The sequence below is a fragment of the Eucyclogobius newberryi genome, unplaced genomic scaffold, assembly GCF_026437365.1.
Source record: "Eucyclogobius newberryi isolate DKJ021-1_F unplaced genomic scaffold, fEucNew1.0.hap1 SCAF_16, whole genome shotgun sequence".
Taxonomy (NCBI): domain Eukaryota; kingdom Metazoa; phylum Chordata; class Actinopteri; order Gobiiformes; family Gobiidae; genus Eucyclogobius; species Eucyclogobius newberryi.
The window spans coordinates 19,001,078-19,020,172 of NW_027315790.1; the positions used below are offsets into that span (position 1 = coordinate 19,001,078).

General features: G+C 40.5%; 2 protein-coding genes across 2 annotated transcripts in view; one reads left to right on the forward strand and one right to left on the reverse strand.

The window, feature by feature from the left end:
- LOC140361899 (cyclic AMP-dependent transcription factor ATF-7-like) overlaps positions 1-8,649 on the forward strand; it is a 28,767-nt gene extending 20,118 nt beyond the window's left edge. Inside the window, exons 7-9 of the mRNA XM_072447800.1 lie at positions 4,539-4,841; positions 5,579-5,842; positions 6,711-8,649. Of these exons, the coding sequence (XP_072303901.1) occupies positions 4,539-4,841; positions 5,579-5,842; positions 6,711-6,827 (684 nt within the window). The 3' untranslated portion in view covers positions 6,828-8,649. The remainder of the gene's footprint in view (positions 1-4,538; positions 4,842-5,578; positions 5,843-6,710) is intronic.
- Positions 8,650-13,480: 4,831 nt separating this feature from the next.
- Positions 13,481-16,084, reverse strand: tril (TLR4 interactor with leucine-rich repeats). Its single transcript, XM_072447801.1, has one exon. It carries the CDS (start codon positions 15,852-15,854, stop codon positions 13,542-13,544), a length of 2,313 nt encoding a protein of 770 aa, XP_072303902.1. The 5' UTR covers positions 15,855-16,084; the 3' UTR covers positions 13,481-13,541.
- Positions 16,085-19,095: the final 3,011 nt, after the last annotated feature.

Consider the following 19,095-nt stretch of genomic DNA (forward strand, 5'->3'; position numbering starts at 1 on the left):
TCATTTGTATGTCATCCTTTGTATTAGACTTGAATATTACCATTTTCCGTATTAGACAAATTGGATGATCAAACTTGCAAGAATTTCAACAATTATATTCACAGGAATAAATGACTAGCTGGAGTTTGAATTCCATCAACCATTTTTTAATTGATCCCTAGAACTAAAATACCTATACACACATTATAACCTCATCCTCCACACTTCTCTTTACTTTTTAAAATAACAGAAATAAGCAATATGCATCTAGAAGGTATCTGTACATTCTACTCCACTACATTTTTAACTGGACAGAAAAGTAAAAAGTACCGTATTTTCCGGACTATAAGTCGTACCAGCCAAAAAATGCATAATAGAGAAGAAAAAAACATATATAAGTTGCACTGGAGTATGAAATAAGGTTATACGTGTGAAAATAACAACTAATCACATTTAAGTCGCTATAAGTATAAGTATATAAGCATAAATATCAGTATAAGTCGCACTCTGGCCAAAACTATGAAAAAAGGTGCGACTTATAGTCCGGAAATTACGGTAGTTTATTTTTCTTATGGTTTGAGGACTTGTTTGTAGCACATTCATAGTGATGTCCTGCCTAAAGGTTTTGAGTTCAAACGAAACTAAATATATACCGTACATAAAAAGCAGTAGACAAGAAATGTATTTGAATAGCTGCTGATCAAAGACCAGCACAACATGTACAGCTTTAGTTCTCAAAATATGTTTTTACTTTTAAAGTCAATTTTTAAACGGGCACTTTTAGTAGTAGATTTTTCTTGCTCTACTTCTTATTTTACTTGATTTTTTTTGCACATGCATCTGTACTTTTACTTAGCAACACAATTGGGTACTTCTTTCACTGCTTAAATCGTCTACTTTCAATAATCATAACACCAAATCTGATATAGTGACGTCCCTAACCTGTAATATCACATCACCAAACTCTCATCTCCCTCCACACCGACTCCACCTCACCTTTAATCCTCAGCGGCCCCGTGTTTTGAACCTGTAACCAGATCTGTAACATTAACACTCTCGTATCTTAACCCCAAAGTAACAGCGCACAGGCGGCTCATTGTTTCCTGTTGTGTCTCAGTGAAGCAGGCCTGCAGCAGACAGAAATATCATTGCAGTGTGTCATCCATATCCCGCTCCAGAGTGGAGGCATGATGTAACGCTGCTGTTTCTATGTAGTAAACACAGAGGGGTTTGAGTGGCAGGCGGGCCCAGGGTAGAGCTGGCACACACTCACACATGAGCTCATCGCTGGCACCGGCTGAATGGTGCCGGTCTTAAAGGCGCAGTGCAGCGGGGCTGGTGCCGTAGTGGTGGTTTGTAAAGTGTAAAGCGAGGACTGGAGTGTTGTTTCAGTGCTGTGTTTTTAGACGGAAGATTTAGACTTTTTGGACTTGAACATTTTAATCCTGGAATAGTGCTAGTCCTGGTTTTACTTTTGTCGAACTGGTTCATTTCTGGTGTAGTTCTTCTTGTCACCATGTTTCAGTCCCATTAAAGACCTCATTCAGTCCAGTGTTAGTCCTTATAGTCCCACTTTGACTCTATGGCTTAGTTAATAGTCCTATAGTTCTGATTTACTGAGTGAATGGGTGAATGCGTTTGTTAATTGCAACTTTTAAAACATGATTTTTTAAAAGAACATTTAATGTACTTTTTTTTGTATGCATTTAGTAAAACAATGACTTGATCCATTTATGAAAAACCTTTGCTGTAACTGTATTAGCTTCTCTGATTAGCTTCTCTAGTTAGCGTCTCGGTTTAGCTTTTCCATGGCCTTCCTGGCTAATGTAAAACAATTTATACACGTGAACTATAAGGAGCTCTCTGATTGGTCACAATACATTTGTAAACCAATCAAAGAGCTCCTTACAGTTCACTTTTATTATTTACTTGACATTAGCGAGGAGGATCAGGAGGGCCACGGAAAAGCTAATTGCAAAAGGTTTTCCTAAATGGATTTGTAAATTAATAAATCAAAGTACATTGAATACATAGTGTTTTAAAGACATTTATAATATACGTTTTTGTTATAAACCTCAACTAGACCAGGAATAACACACTAACAAATAAAGAACGGACCAAACCAAGTTAGGGCTAAACTGGGCTCACCAGTACAAAACCAGGACAAGTTTGAAAGCACGCATTTTACTTAATTTAAAGAGCCATATTCTAATTTCTTTCTACTTTTAAGCGTTACAATTTTCAACCTTAAAAAAAAAAAGCTGGAGGAAATCCAGGAAGTGCTTCTCTGTATTTTCAGTTGATGCACCTTCACTTGACTCGTTCTGTTTATTTTAGCACTCAAATTACCTTCATTAACTGTAGCGTCACAACTGTGAAAATAGCAGCTTTTGTTTTTAGCCTCATTTAAACGCCTTCACAGCACAAGCAGATAGTGAATCCTTGTGTCCTCATCCACCGCTGTTGCTATTTCTCATTTCCCCTTGCCTTTTTTAAGATATCAGTCATAAAATACCAATAATAAAACATGTAACCAACATAAATACCATATATTGTGAATTAAAATCTTATAGTCTCGATACAGCTGCTCTTGTAAGAAACAGAACATATTCCAGTTGTGTTTGGACATGCTCTCACTCGTCTCAGATCAGCAGATGACAAACCACCACAGCGGATTAGCATGTGTTTTGTTACGGTCTGCTACGTTAGAGTGAAAGTAAAGTTTACCAGAACTTTGATGTGTTTATTTGTGCTTCAGAGAGCAGCCATTTTAGTTTCGACATACTATGGCAAATATGGCGGAATCGGCCATTTACGGGCGGCTTTTTACGTGTTAAAATGTGCCGAAACTTGAATTTGACCTTGGTATACACGCGCAAGTATACCGTTTCATGTCTACCACAGCTTGAACAGATCTAAACAATGATAATGTATATGCGCGTTTGTATTTGTAATTGATTTTTAAAGCATTGCCCAGATGTTTTTGGAAGACCTTTGAAATGTTTAGTGCGGTTATCACGTACAGCTGAACGTCTCCCCGCCTCCGTTCGAGCCGAATGGGTTCTTAGACCTGCTGTAGACCGGGACAGGAGTGGTCCGACAGGTGAAAGTCAGACCACCGCACACCACGGGGGAAACGACCACTTGATTTTGGTTGTTCAGCGCACTTGGAGTTCTCTGTGCCTGGACTAAAAACCTCCCGTCGGTAGCTCAGCCCGGCCCTTGTGTAACAGCGTGACCAGGGGCTGATGTCATGCTCCAAACTCAACCTCTCCTCCCCCCTTCTCCCCCGTCTCCTCTATCCTTCCTTCCCTCCCTCTCGTCTCGCTCCTCTCTATCAGGTCTCTGCCTCCTCAGTGCCAACCTTCTGACCCACGTGCCTCCTCCCTACCGTCTCCTCTACCTCCTCTGTACCTCTCTTTTCTTTTCTTTTCCTTCGTCCCGTCCCTCTCCCTCCCCTCTCTCCATCTTCTCCCTCCTCCCCAGGCGCAGGTTGAAAGGTGAGCTGAAAGTGTGGCCACATGATCCAGAGGAATTATAACGTGTGAAAGTGTCTGCGGGTTGCTGCTCGGACACTTTAGTTTAGAGTATTTTTATTCAGACTAAAGCCAAGTCACAAGTGCATCTGCTTTGACTCGTCGGTGTGTTACTAAAACAGGGAGTGGAATGGTCAGTTCACATGGCAAGTGATTCATTAAGGGTTCGTTATTAGGTTATGTTATTAAGTATTGATAATAATTCAGCTTAATTCAGTCCGATGCAGTTTGTTCTACACACTGTATAAGGCACGTAGACAAACAGACTCGTCAGCTGGTCGGGCCTGGATCTTTATTGTCTTACACCTAAGTGGGAGAAATGTTGAAAAGATTATTACAAAAAATAATTACAGTATGTTGCTTTGGAGATGCGGTATATTATCTAAATTAAAATGTCACTAAGAATGCAAGTTTTTCAAGGTATTTTCAGCCATAGAATTACCTGTCATAGAATAAAGGCCTAGTATACAGTAGATAGTCTACAGTTAAGGTTAAGGCACACTTTATCGTCTCCATTGCCAAATTTGCTCTGCATTTGACACACCCTTCAATGTTACTGGGGCAACCAGCATCCCCGAGGCACAGGGTTCAGCCTTTTTGGACCAAACCGCTCATCATGTTGTCTTTTTATAGATCCCAAATTTAAAGTGAGAAAGTCATATTACATACTAAAAAATACGTACGCATAAATGAAGCCCCAAATCGTGAGCTAGTCTATGTCAGGACCTTTAGCTGGAGGATTTTACTTACGGTAAAGACACGGGGGCAAAATATGCAAACTCCACACAGAAAGTCGAACCCGCGACCTCTTTTGCTGTGAGGCGAAAGTGCTAGCCACTCTACACTTCCAGGCAGAACATCAACATCTCCATGGATACAAGCAGGAGGTGGAAAGGATGGCTTGATTTTGAATGTAAAAGCAGGACATAATAAGATGGATGAAAGGGGGACATGCTGTAGTTTAGTGTCGGGGGCTCACAGTGGTCTTCATCGTCCTCATTATCAGTGTGTGTGTTTCTCCAGAGGCTGAAGCACCCGCTGGGCCCCGCCTTCCACCAGCCCAGACTGATGTCCATGAACAGAGCGGGTCCTCCCATGGCACACATGATGGACATCATGTCACCACGACAACAGGCCCCGCCCTTACAGCACCATCCTCAGCTATCTCCTCCGCCAATCAACTACCAGCAGCGCTTCCACGTCCCGCCCCCTCAGCACATAGGTCACACCCTGCACCAGAACGCCCCGCCCACTCAGGCCCACCAGTCCCCGCCCCCTCGACCTCACCAGGGCTCGCCTCCTGAAGCACCTCTGTCTAATTCTCAGGTAAGAGCACCACCGGGCTGCTTCTGTGCGCCCTCTACAGGAGCTCAGGAGAATAACAAGTCTGTGAACTCCTCCCTTTGCTGCTCAAGGCCGGAGAACACTGTGCCCTGTGGTTTAGTTCATTCCTCCTCAGAATACGTCTGCACTTGTACACCTCACTTAGTTTAAAGAACCAGTGGCACAGACAATATTTGCCATATTATCTACCATTTTTTATTCCCCAAAGTTGTGATTTGGTCATGTTTTAGTATGTGGTGTGCCGGGGAATCTTTTCAACCATAAAAGTGCACCGCAACTCAAAAAAAGTTGAAAATACTGCTCTATTCCAGTGTTACTGCCTTTTTTCTTTATCACTCCATTAGTCAAGGGGCATTTTGCCAAGAGGAAGGAAGTAGTTCTAAAAATGAATCCCTCAAATATCTCAAAATGCAAAGACTATTTAAGAGCGGGTTTAAACGTTGTATGAATGATGTGTGCATTTAAGAAAACATTGTTGCTAGGTAACAGTTATGGAATTACCAAAGTGTATATCCCACCTGCTTCTGTAAAATTATAAACTTCAGCAAAATTGAAAAACTAGGTAAGATTTTTGAGTAAAATCTTAAATATAATTGTTAAGCTTGTTACATCCACAGTCGTCATAGCAACAGTAGATGAAGTAAAGATGACGTGGACAAAAGCATACGAGCAAAAGTCATGTGACATTCATTTTCTGTCCTTGTGTTCTGTTGGTCCAGGTGTCCCCCGTCTCCTCTGAGCGGTCCCTTTGTCAGCACTCCTTCTCTCAGGCCGGGCTCGGGGGCTGTGCGGGCCCCTCAGACTCTCCAGGAGCAGGGCCCCGCCGCAGAAGAAGCTCAGAGCAGCATCCAGATGAGCGCAGGCAGAAGTTTCTGGAAAGGAACAGAGCGGCGGCCACGCGCTGTCGACAGAAGAGGAAACTGTGGGTGTCGTCTCTGGAGAAGAAGGCCGAGGAGCTCACCCACACCAACCTGCAGCTACAGGTTAGGCCAACACCCAGGCCTGTCGCCATGGTGAAGGGTGATATACTGCTGTAGGAAAGATGAACAGAAACTACAGTATTCACACCATGTTGTGCCACTGTCTAGGGCTGCATGATATGAGAGAAATATCGAATTGCCATTTTTTTAAACACGTATTGCAATCAAATTTGCATTTATGTTTTAATGATACGATTCTGTTCAAAGTTCACATATTTTAAACCTTGAAATGAGAATTAACAAAAAGACTGAAATAGGCCTTTCAACAAACAAACTAATAAAATAACCACATGTATGTTTAGACAGAGCTAAACGTGTTTTATGCAGAATAAGACCTGATATGTCGTTTATAGAGGAAATTATGATACAGCAGAAAATGTCTTTGTGATTTGCTAATCGCGTTCATTCAAAAAGTGATTTTGATTCAATTGCAATTAATCTTGCAGCACTATCATTGTCACAAAAGCCCTAAAACAGGATAATCCTGGTAAACCTTTGCAGTACAAGCAAAACTTTTTTAGAAGATATAACTTAGAAACAAGGACGTTGTCCAATCTGCACCTACATTTAACATTTTTAATTTATCCACTTTCATCCATAGATTTCATGTGACATTGTAACTTCATAGACCGTTTTCTATCCAATATTTTTTTCTCCCACAGAGACATAAAGATGTGCAATTTTAGCAATATTTACACATCACATGATTAAAAACGTGTATACAAGTAATACATTTTTGCATTTACACGTTTACTACAGTTGATGTCTCGTCATACACATTATACTCTGAGAATCAAACCCAAAGACGCGCTGGTTACTGGGCGAGCCTCTCTGACCGACCAACAAAACCTGATGTTCTTTTTGGTTTCAGAACGAGGTGACGTCGCTGAGGACAGAGGTGGGTCAGCTCAAGCAGATCCTCCTCACGCACAAAGACTGTCCGGTGACGGCGCGGCAGAGGGAGGGTCAGGGCTTCTCCTCCGACTGACCACCGCGCCTCCACCCTCAGCCCGGACGGACACCATCATCTCCACCCGACCCCAGGAGTCACGCACTTCACCCCACGGGAAACGGCACATGAAATGATGCCCAATCCTGCTCACTTCTAAAGACTTAAAGGGGCTCTATGTGGTACGGACGCAAGCATTTACATTAAGGATAGTCATCTAAACGGAACTGAACCATGCCATGCCAACCCCATCTGTGCTGTTTAACTCAGTGGAAATGGAAATACTACTCTCAGGTTGGAGACTGGATACAATTACAGCCACGTTTTGACTGGCCCCCGGTCCCCCCGAGATTGGGCCTGGTCCCCGAGACTGGCCCGCTTTGGCGCGCTTTGGATCGGTTCTGTTAAAGGTGCGATGTGTGTCTCGCAGTGGTCTGGTACGTGAGCAGCTGACGTCACCCAAGCGTAACAAACGTCTTACTTAAGAAATAAAATATAAATTGTACCTGAATTATGCTTTTTCTACACAATGTCCATCTCAGCAAGTCACAAAAAGGCGCTTGAGTTGTTCCAAGTTGGTGGCGCTGCGAGACGTGCGCATGGATAAACAGGGTACAGCTGATGCTAATGTGCGCTTGCGTTGTTTTGCTAAGTCTGTCGGCGTTTGGTGCGGGATTGCGATTTTTTTTACCTTGGTTTGCATTTTCTCTTGTCCAGTCATCTCGCTCAGAAGTAAACCAGACCACTCTCCCCCTTCGGACCGCTTCAATTGACCGGTACGGTTCACATAGGACAGTTTCGGACCGTACCAATCGGCTTTAAAGTGAACCAGTCGAAACGTGGCGTACTTCTGCACTCTTGTACGTTATAGGGTTACTTTAACATGTTGCAGCCAAGTACGGTCTTAGTCTTCTAAAGTGTTTTAAAGCTGGGTGTACTCGATTGATCTCTCGTAAAGCCTTTGGCGCACTGCTGATATTCACATGCACGCATTTTCAACAGCTTGACAACAGCTTTTTCAGACGGAGAAGGGAAGCTGCCAACACTCAGTAAATCACACTCTTTCTTTCTGGTTTGCAGTCGATGCAGCCGGCACACAAGGTCCTTATTTATAAAAGTTGTGTACCCGAGCTTTAAGGTTAATATTGGTATCGACTATGTTCATCTACATGTGCACAAAATGTAACATCAGTATCAAATTAAATTGCTAATGTTATTGAATTACTCAGGCTTAACTTTTATCAGTTGACAGGACCAGTGGTGGAAGTAAGAATAGCACATCAAAAATCTACTTAAGTACAAGTTTTGAAGTAACCGTTTAAAATGTGAATTTAAGAGTAAAAAGTAAAAGGATTTCACTCAGATTTAAAGTGATTTTTTTTGTCCATATTTTTGTTTGCTCAAAGCTGAAGTAGAAAGCACAGACACAGTACCTGCGCTCACATGTAGGGAAGTACACTACTTTTACTTTTGTACTTTACTTTCCACCACTGGACAGGACTAATAAGGACTAAGTCTGTGGTCATTAGTACATTTTCATGTTTTGATTCCCTGCTCTCTTTTTGCCAATCACATCAAATTGTCGAACTGGAACACAATGTATTGCACTATATTGCATGCCACAGAGAGTTACACGTGCAATGTCCTATGGAACTAGTACTACAGATCCCCGTGTTGCACTCAGGACAGGAGCGGTGAGGAGAAACCCTGGCCTTTAATATTATAGACCTTTGTAAACACTGTACGCGGTGTGAAACAAGCAGAACAGATGTATGCAGTCAGGCACATTTAGATTTCTACTGTCTTTTTACATGTATGTACAGTATTACTGAAAAATAAAAGAGATATTTTCCTGTACAAAGACTACGTAATTATTCACTTTTGTTTAAAATGGTTATGTTTGCTACATTTATGGATGTATTGGTCAAACGATTTACTTTATTAAGAACTGGTGGGGAAGGTCATTTGTTTGTATATAGACTCTGCTGCCCTCTTGTGGATACTTTTGTTGGTGCATGTTTGGTGATATTACAAACGTTACATCCTCAGAGTATCAACATGTCAGACAGAGAAGAGTAGCTGACATATTCTCTTCAAAGATTCAAAATGACAGAAGTATTTCATAAGATCTTTCCCTAGAGCGGATTCTCTAAAAGGACTTTTCCCTCCGCTCAGAGAAATCTGTCTATGCAAAAGTTGAGCTAAGTTTTATTGTGACCTTAATGTTGTCTGCTCAGAGTAAAGGTGGACGGATTGTTAGAATAATGTATACTCACATAATACACAAGTTTAAAGTGTTATATTTTGTTGAGTTTGACAGTGATGGTGTCTCTTGTCTAACACTTCTACTGCCTGATTATAAAGAGATTTTAGTGGTTTTAATGTTAATGGAATCAGAATCATAACATAAACCAGATCATAACAGTGTATTTCAGATTTGGCCTAAAAAACAGATTGTATGTTGTGTTTATATTTAAAAAAAAAAGATGCTGCTACAAATATAGAGCTAATACTGTTTTTGAATGTGCACTGTGTAACTTTAGCAGATGTAATAGTTCCACAGAATGGGAGTTAGACTTCTCTCCATAGACACAAGCAGGTGGCGCCATCTGGCCAAGTCACATAAGCCTCTCAGGATATTTACTATTGCCAATTATTGTTCAATAAATAAAAGATGGAACAATACATCTGGGCTCAGTATTTATCATGTGTTGATGTTCTGTGCCAGTGGAGACATTTCTCTAATGTTTATGTTTTAAAGATTGGAGCTGTGGAGGGTCAAATCAGTAACAATTGAGTTATTGTCATACTAACTAGCTTCTTAAGGGGTATAAATTAAATTGTGTGTTGATTTTTTTCAAACAATACTGTATTTTGAAAACAGTTCAGTGGTATTACCCTGCTTTAGGGTTATTGTGCCAGTGTAGATGTTCTACCTTGGCACTAGTCTGGATTATAAAAAACCCTCATCGGTCGATGATTCTACTCACAATACTGACATTTCAAACTAAGGATCCATATTGAATTATTTGTTCAACACAAAATAATAGTACTTTCTTTATGTGATAGTTTGGTCTTATAGATCTGATAAAGCCATTGATTTGGTATCATTACTTTCCTCAAATGAGCATAGTTAATGATTAAGATCTTAAGTATTTTAAAGTGTTTTAATGTTCATCTGTGTCTAATTTAATGAGAAATTGTAATCTGGAAAATGTATATATATTTTTTTAATTTTAATGTAAAAATGTGCATTTGTTTTTCATCCATCCATCCATTTTCTACCGCTTGTTCCCTTTGTATTTTGTATTATTCTTAATTATTATGTTTTTATTATTATGTTTTTTTTTACTATGTTTTAGTGAAATAAGTAAGTTAACATTAGCAGCTATGTTGATGTTACTACAACTTGTGTTACTTTTCCTGTTACACTTCCATTACAGTCCATTTTCTAACTCTCTGCGATGAATGTCAGACACTCCCAGTAATTAACCTCCAGAACAGATTAAAGCTGTGAGCGCTGCATGTGTGAGTGATTTGAGGGAAACGAGAGAGAAGGACCCGCCCACAAACCTGGAACCCAGCACTCACCCACCCAAACCCGGGACCCCACCCATCACCCAGCAGCACCCGGACACAGACACAGAGAAGAGCTTGACCACAACCAGAGCACTGCTTCAAAAAGTAACCAAGCTCAAAAGTACTGTACTTAAATCACATTTTTTATGCATCTGTACTTTACAAACTACAAATATTGATCTAAAAAGGCTTAATAATAGAGTCAGGTCCACTGTATTTTTGAAAAGTGGCTACATGACATTTTAAAATTATACATCATGGCACTCGGAATCTTATTTTTTGTCAATTAATCCCACCTAAGACACTTTTTACTTTTACTTCACTACATTTGAGAGTGGAATCTGCACTTTCTTCTGCACATTTGTAAACATTTATCTGCCTGAACTGGCTGAGGGGTTATTTCTCCTCAGCATGTTCATAGTGTGAGTCAACATCCCAACTTTGAGTTAAATGGAGTACTTTTTCCACACTGCAAACAGGTGCTAACTTATGTTTATTTGTGGACAGTACATGTTAATGAACATGACACACGTGCTGTAAACACACTGGACTGTTGCCATGGGCTCATTTCCATCCGTGCCCCACATTCACGCTCACAAACACTCTCTCATTCATCTATGTGCAGGATGTGGTTTTACTCTTTGCAGTTACATTTGAATGAAATTGTACTTTTTGGAGTTGTTTTTTTGGACCGCATACTTTTACTCCTATTAGGCAGTAGTAAAAGTAAGTACCGATATTAAACTGAATGTGCTTAAATACAATGTTTAGCTATCTGTATTTTAATTAATTCAATTTGATAGTTTCTATACGTTTTTACTTTTATTTCACTACATTTGACAGCAGATATCGGTTCATTGGTTTCAATTCCACTACATTTTGACTGAAATGTAGAAAAGTAAAACGTACTTGAAGGGTTTATTTTTAGTACATATCTTGACTAAAGGGTTTGAGATGATTGAACAAAATTTATATGTCAAAATGACTACAGCAGCTTCTGTTCTGTTTACCCAAACTAAGCAACATTCCTTTGCAAATATATTACATTAAACACTAATAGTTGTCCAAATCTGTGTGGAGTACTTATACTTTTTTACTCTAAAGGAATATTTTGATTGGGTTCTTCAATACTTTCGAAGATTTCTTAAGTCCTCCGGCCGTATTTTATTTGAAGTAAAAGTACTCTTACTTGATTAAGGGTTTTGGTTACTCTTCCTTGCCTTTTTTTTCTTATTTTCTTATTTGGACTTCTGCTTTGTACTTTGATATTTTGAAATATTTTGAACTAATGTTACACTAACTTCTTCTACTGTGAAATTGTGACATTTGGCACATGTTTTTGACAGCCTGTTTGATGATTGAAGAAACCCTCGAAACCCTTCTGAACACAAATAATTGTTGTTATATTACCCTAGAAAACAAAAGAAGAGCAATCACACATCACAATCACATTGTTGGGCCTTTTTACTGCATTTAAAAGCATCATAAAAGTACTGAGACATCGACAACTATATAAAACACACACAATTATGTTACAACAAACTGTACAGAGTCTGACTGGAGTCTATGAACACAATAATAGCACCATGTTTGAAATCAGTGACAGTCATATTTCATATTTACACAGGATGGCTGTGGCAGATGCGAGCGGACAAAGGAAAGAGTAGGTTTCCTCTGCAGAGAAACGAGGCTAAATGAGCTGCTGAAAGGAGCAGGAAGACACATGGATACAATATTACAAACATTCATATTATATTGTTCAAAATATGACAGGATTATACAGACAGAAACGTGAAAAGAGGAGTGAAAGTAGTCAAAGTGCATTATGTGATACTGCAATTCAAAGGTGAGTAAACCATTAAACCATGAACCAACTTATTTCCACTTCAGATGCCATGTTATTGTTCAAAAAGTCTTAAAAATCTTGAAAACATGGATTCTTACTGTGAACGGGGTTGTCCTTAATACAAGTTCAAAGGAGAGATATAAGTAAATCATCATTTTACATTGTGTTCATTGTAAACTGAAATATTGATCTAAAAAGGCTTAATAATAGAGTCAGGTCCATTTTATTTTTGAAAAGTGGCTACATGACATTTTAAAATTATACATCATGGCACTTGGAATCTTAATTCTTGTCACCTAAGTACAAGAATGTGGCGTAGGAGGCAGGTGAAAACAGGACATTTCCGAGCGCTCAAGCCTCAGTTGTAAGACAGGATTAACTCAAACAAATCAATTTAAATAGAACTTTGAGTAAACTAATGATGAGGAAACAAGGTTGAGAGCTCATAAAAGTTGATGCATGTGTCCCCTTTAATGTCACACTGAGCAACATTCCAAACGTTCCAGTCCATGGAGCAGGAGACAAAGTGTATCTTTAAGTCACTAACATAGCTTCATGACTTTATACCATTGTTATTGCCCTCGTGCTCTCTTCAGGTCTGAATGTCACACAGAACGCCTCCCTCCCTCCACAACATGAAAAAGGTTGTTTATTCTTTACTTCATGTGTATTTGTTTGTTTTATGTTTGTTTTTGTTGTTTTATGGATAAAAAATGAATAGAAAAAAAAAAAGAAAAGGTCGTTCATCTAATACCGTTTAAGTGAAAAACAAAAATGATGGGGTTTGAATGTAAATGTCAAGACACACTATTTTATTTACCTCAAAATGTCTGTTGTTATCCTGGTGCCATTTTCAATACTGCAGAATGGTAGATTTTAACACAGTAAATTATGTCGATTTAAGGCACAGTATTTAACTTTCTGGAGGTGAAAAGTCCCCTGCATAATCCCATGGAAATAGAAAGTTAAAACCATACTTGGGAACATGCTCTCTGGAGATAGGAATATTTTATGTCATGTGGAATAATTTAGCTAAAGAACGACTTTTTTGGGCTATGGAGACAAGCCCACTCACAGTAAGGACACAGTTTTCATAAATGTTTAGGGCAATAAACGATGACAACGCTGAGGCAATGACAACGTTTCCCTACATGGATTTTTTTTCTTACTTACAATCATTTTACTCAAATAAATTCTCCTATTAACCTATAAAATATTTCCTACTGTGGAAATTATAAAAAAAAAACCTTGCTTTCAAACTGTATTCAAAAACAATATTGCACAGATTTCAACAACTGCAAAGGTCTTCATTGTGTAAATGAGTGTTTTTAGTCTGTAAACCTCTGCATCTCACTGGCCCTTCTGACCGTAGCACTGTCCAGAAATCTCTCACAAGGGAACTCTATCAGATCTCTGTCTTCCAGCGGGGAAAGCCTGGCCGGACCGCCGCTTTGGTACGAGCTAAAGTCTGCAGCCACCGCCGCAGCCGCCATATTAGTCGCTCTGAATTGCCTCCTGGTCGAGTACATGTGCCGAACGTGCACCGCCGACTTCCTTTTCTGCAACTTCCTCTTTAAGCCCCGCCCCAACCACACCGCACCGATGATCAGCAAGAGTAGAGCGTTGACAGCTAGAGTCGCTACGGTGACTAGATACAAGTCAAAAGTTAGAGGTTTAGCATTGGCGTTTTCGGGTGAAGTTACCAATCCAGTGCAGTGATCTCTTGGCGCAACTTTGCAAACCGATCCACCGACGACCCCTTCGATGCAAACCATGTACGTAACGTCAGAGCTGAGTTCTTTAAGCGTGATGGATTTGGCAGTGCTGTGGGCGTAAACGTAGCGCGGAAACTTGTCAGTAGTTCCAAACCGGTCGAACAAAATCCTGAAGTGAATTTCCTGATGATTTGCGTCTCGTCTTTGTGTGTGGCAACGGTAATCCTTCGTAGACCAATGGACTCTTACGGAACTGGATGTAATTTGGTCCACGGAGACATTGAGGATAACATTTCGGTTAAAGACGCAAGGGTCGGTGATGACAGGTAGATCTAAACGGAGGAGATCAAAATTCCCGTCCAATTCATATTCAGTGATGTTGGTCGGTGGAACTTCATTGATTCCGTGAAAACTTGTTGTGATTGATGGAGGATCTGTTCTGGGAATGATCTTAGACTTTTGCTTGCCTTTGCGTCGTCCCCCAGCAGACCTAGCAACAGGTTGTGACCTTACCAGATGTGCGTCATTTTTCTCCGATGTTCCTTCCAAATTTGGACCACCCTGATCTCCTTGAACCTCTTCCATTGCTTGGGGTTTTACATTTGTGATCATCGCGACTTCGCCTGCTTCCTTTACCACTATTTCCCCAGCCCGGCTCTCCTCAGGTACCTTTGGACCCTGACACAAATGAGTCCAGTTGCTAAGGCTTTGAAGCTGGGACGTATTCACATAGTCCAGATATGTACCTCTTAATGTAACAGGGAAATGACATTGCACCAAAACCGACAATGGGTTACCCCGAGAATGTGCCTCTGTCATCCACCTTTGCAGCTCTTCCAATCGGCAGTCACATGTCCAGTTGTTGCCATGGAGATCGAGGTCGTAAAGCCGGGTGTTGAGGGTGAAGCTGTCTCCGGATAAACTGGTAAGAAAGTTATTTTTGAGCTTCAGCACTTTGAGATTTTTCAGATGGGAGAACGCTAAGGAATCCACTTTGGCAATGCTATTCCGGCTCAAATCTAGTTCTTCGATGCTTTCCAAGGGGTTCAACGTTCCAGCCGGGATTTCCTCCAGCTTGTTCCCATCAATCAACAATTCCCTAAGGCCTGACAACCCTTGCAGAGCCCCGCTGTCCAGACGCGATATCCGGTTGTTGCTAAGAGCTAGCGTCGATAACTTATGGAGATTTTGGAAGATGCCTTTAGCAACATATTGGATTTCGTTGTCAGACAAAAGCAGCGTTGTCAAAGCTTTCAGTTGGGAGAATACGTGACTATTCCGGAGCGCTTTTTGTTTGTTATGGGATAGATTTAGGAAACGCAGGTTGGAGAGCCAAGAGAAAGCATGTGGGTGGATGTGCTGCAGCTGGTTCAATTCTAAATGGAGATAATGTAAGTTTGTTAGGCTTTTAAAATCAGTGTCTTTCACAATTTGCAAAGCGTTTCCATCCAATCTTAGTTTCACAAGAGTGTCTAAATTAGCAAAAAGTTCTGATGGAATTCTCTTGATTTCATTGTCATTCCCATAAAGAATTGTCAGTTTTTCCAACGATTGCAATGTCCCAGAAGGTATGGACGACAAATTATTATGACCCAAGTACAGCTCTTCCAACTTGGATAGGTTCTCAAATGCTTTTGGATGGATACTACGAATTTGATTGTATTGCAAGTTCAGCCTTTTCAGATTCCCATACCTTGCCAGGTCATGTGCAGAGATGTTAGTGATGAAGTTCCCACCCAAGCTGAAGACCATTACATCTTCCAAATTGAGTGACCCGTCTTGGGGGATGTGTCTGAGTCCGCGGTTTGTGCAGATGATATGGATTGGATGTTGGCAGTCACATCGCTCTGGACAAAACGCTGACGACGAACAGGTGGAGAGCAGAAGGAGAACCCAGACTAGCACAGGGGCCGTGCCGGAATCCATCCCGCAAAGAGTCCTACGGCATTTCCCCCCCCAAAAAAATCACGTCTCCAGTTTAGAAGACAAAAATAAGTTCTCCATGGTTTGAGAGTTGGAGAAGTGCAGCAGAAGTATTGAGAGCAGAAGTCGCTGCTCTGCTGAGGGGCTGTGAGAGGAGAAAGAATCGGGGCTCCTCCCTGAAAAGCCCCTCCAACCCCCAAAGAGGTCATCTGCAGCCAATTACAGCACTCGGGAACGCAGGCATAAACACACTTCCATGTGTTCAGAGTTGACATACTTTGCAGAGAAGGTGTCAAATGGTGTTGAGGAGTTCTGAATAAAATGACAACAGAAAAGGGAAATGTGGCTCTAGATAGGAGTATGTATCTTTAGTATTCACATTTGGGATTAAACTCAGACTACACCATTACTAAACCAGGACTAGAACAGAACCGAACCAAGTCTTAATCAGGATGAAACAATGGGACTAAAACTATATATGCACTGTAAATAGGTAGGAGTGTAAAGACAACATTTATGTATTTAGTTGTGAATCCAAATATGATGTCAGTATGTTATTTAGTATGATACCTTCACACAGTCCGAAACGGCATTGCCTTGTTAAGAATTGTCTGGATAGAAGACACAGACATGGAGCAGATGTGTGGAACCACACAGGTAACTCTCCACATGCATGCATGAAGGGAGGACAGGAAGGGAGAGGGAAAGAGAGAGGGAGAAGGGGGAGGAAGAGAGAAACACAGACCGTGAAATAGATGGAGTTATGAGAGAGAGGAATGAGAGAGTGGGGGGTGGGGGGCATGGGAAAGGAAGGCCTTTGACCGAGTTCCACCTTCAACACTGAGGCCTGGGATTTACTCTGAGCTCAGACAGGAAGTCCCGCCCACACTGTCCCCCTGAGGAGATAGCTTTATAATGCACACAACTCCATTTCTGAACATCTGAGTCAGACCCTCCCGTTGAGGTTTGGCACAAGCACAAGTACAAATGGACTCAGATTTGAACTTTGACAGCCACATCAAATTAATGACATCGGACAAATTAAAGGCCAAAATAAAAAGTGTGTAAATTAGACTTGGAAAGACTTATCCCTTTTGTATTGTTTTTGAGTCACGCCACCTATAATGTGGTATTCACCGTTTGAGGTCTCACTTTTATCTTTCATTCCCATCGTGTCACCACAGGCTTTCAACAACTTTGCTCCCTCCCTGTGGAACAAAACACAGAGACTTTATAGATTAAATAATGTTATGCCTTTTAAAGATTTTAAAGAACTGGTCAAGGACTACCAGCAGTGCTGATGTACTTGTTTTACTTCATTTTATATCATTTGATCTCATAATGTATGTGTAAATGTGTTTTTATGTATCGGTTAATTTGATTTGTTTTAGTATGTTGTTTATTTTGTGTTGCGTTTTAACAGGGACCCATGAAAAAGAGAACTTTTCTCATTGAGTTTTCCCTGTATAAATAAAATGAAATGTGGCAAATAATGTCTCCATGCCAATCCCTGGGTCTTTGAATTTGGCAGTGGTGATAGTTGGATTTATTTTTTCATTTTTTTCTTTTTTTGGTACGGTAAGTATTTTCAGGACACTCCAAATTGGCAACTTATTATTTTGAGTGTTAACTAAAATAAGAAACATTTTCGAGGAACCTGTCAGGACTAAACATGGAGAATCTGCGTTTCAGTTTTATGCAGTTAATAATCTTCAACAGTCTTCCTGAAGATGTGAGACAGGTTCAAATCTATAGGCTCAAACTGTGCTATACAAATAAACTTGCCTTGCTCTGAATGAAGTTCAGCTTTGTCTTTAAGAACATATGATATGAGCTTCATGGGAGTATCATCCCAGCTGTTCAGCACATTCTCATTTCAGATGATGAGACGTTAAGAGTAGAGAGAATGCTGTTGTTGAGTATGGACGTATTGAGCGATGGTTTTGCCTTGACAATTCCCACTTCCCATTCCCAATATATAAAAAAAAAGAAAAACGACTGAGGGTGATGTCAAAGCAGGGAAATGCCTGAATATCCAGACGGAGAAGTCATCATGGATCTGACCCATGGAGTCTCCCCATGTTTGTCATGGGCTGGAGCGCTGCATGTTCTATGACAAATTTGGTCTGTTTTACTCATATTGATCGGTCAAGATTTTCATTTTGATTAAACATTTTGTTTTAAATAATAACAGACAGCACACAGCGGTCTGATTCTTAAACTAGAACTATTCATATAACATATCTATACTTGGCAAAAACAGATTTTATTTTATGACATTAGAAAACAAACAAACAAACAACCAACAGATACAGCTCCTTTGTAAATGGCACAAACCCCAGGGCCATGTCTAATCACTACATTTTTCTATAGATTTCTGTTTCCAGGATCAAAAAATCCCTCCTGGTTTATGTTCTCTGTTTAAGCTTATGTTGTGACTTGACCCTTCTCTGACCTCTCCTGATGTGAACCATGTGTGCAGTGCTACAGACTGGTAATGACAGAAGGCTCCTGGGCACTTTTAGGTGGAGTCCGACTCTAGGTTCTGGGCTGGGCTCAGAACAGAGGCATCAGAGGCGGTAATGGGGAGGTAGAGAGTAGTGTTTGGGTTAGGTGCAGACACTGGGGCGAGGATGACGTTCAGTAAAGCACTGCTGTTTACGAAGCCTTGAGTTATGGAGACAATACATATGTCAAGTTGAGTGGTGTAGTTTTGAGTGAGAGTAAAAAAGAAAAGTTAATCCTAAAATTCTCTGTGTAATCAGCAGTATAATTTCAAAGTCCCATAAAATTAAGTAAAAAACTGATCTGTGTTAAGTTCCTAGTATGAATCAGTTTTACATCCCTCAGTCCAGACGCTGACAGTCGGCTCAGTTCCTGTCATCCATTTCTTTTTTACTGCCTTTTTAGCTCCAACCAAAAGTACACTTCACATGCATCCATCAATCATCTCCATCGCTGGAGTCCTACATCCGAGGTACATTGTTTTATTTCTTTTAGGTACTTTGTTTAAGTCGAATGGAATATCATGTCGAAGATCTGCAGCACCTCATTGATCTCAGTCCTGAAACACATAGTAATGATGAGCCACTGCTGGAAAAACATCCACAGTTTTTCCAGCAGTTAGCAGATCCCTGTGAGAAGTTAGCATTTTGACTGTTATAAAGAATCATGATACATTTTTCCTTCAGAATTCCTTCCACAAAAATGTTGTTGTCCTTCATTGAGATGTGATATGAATGAA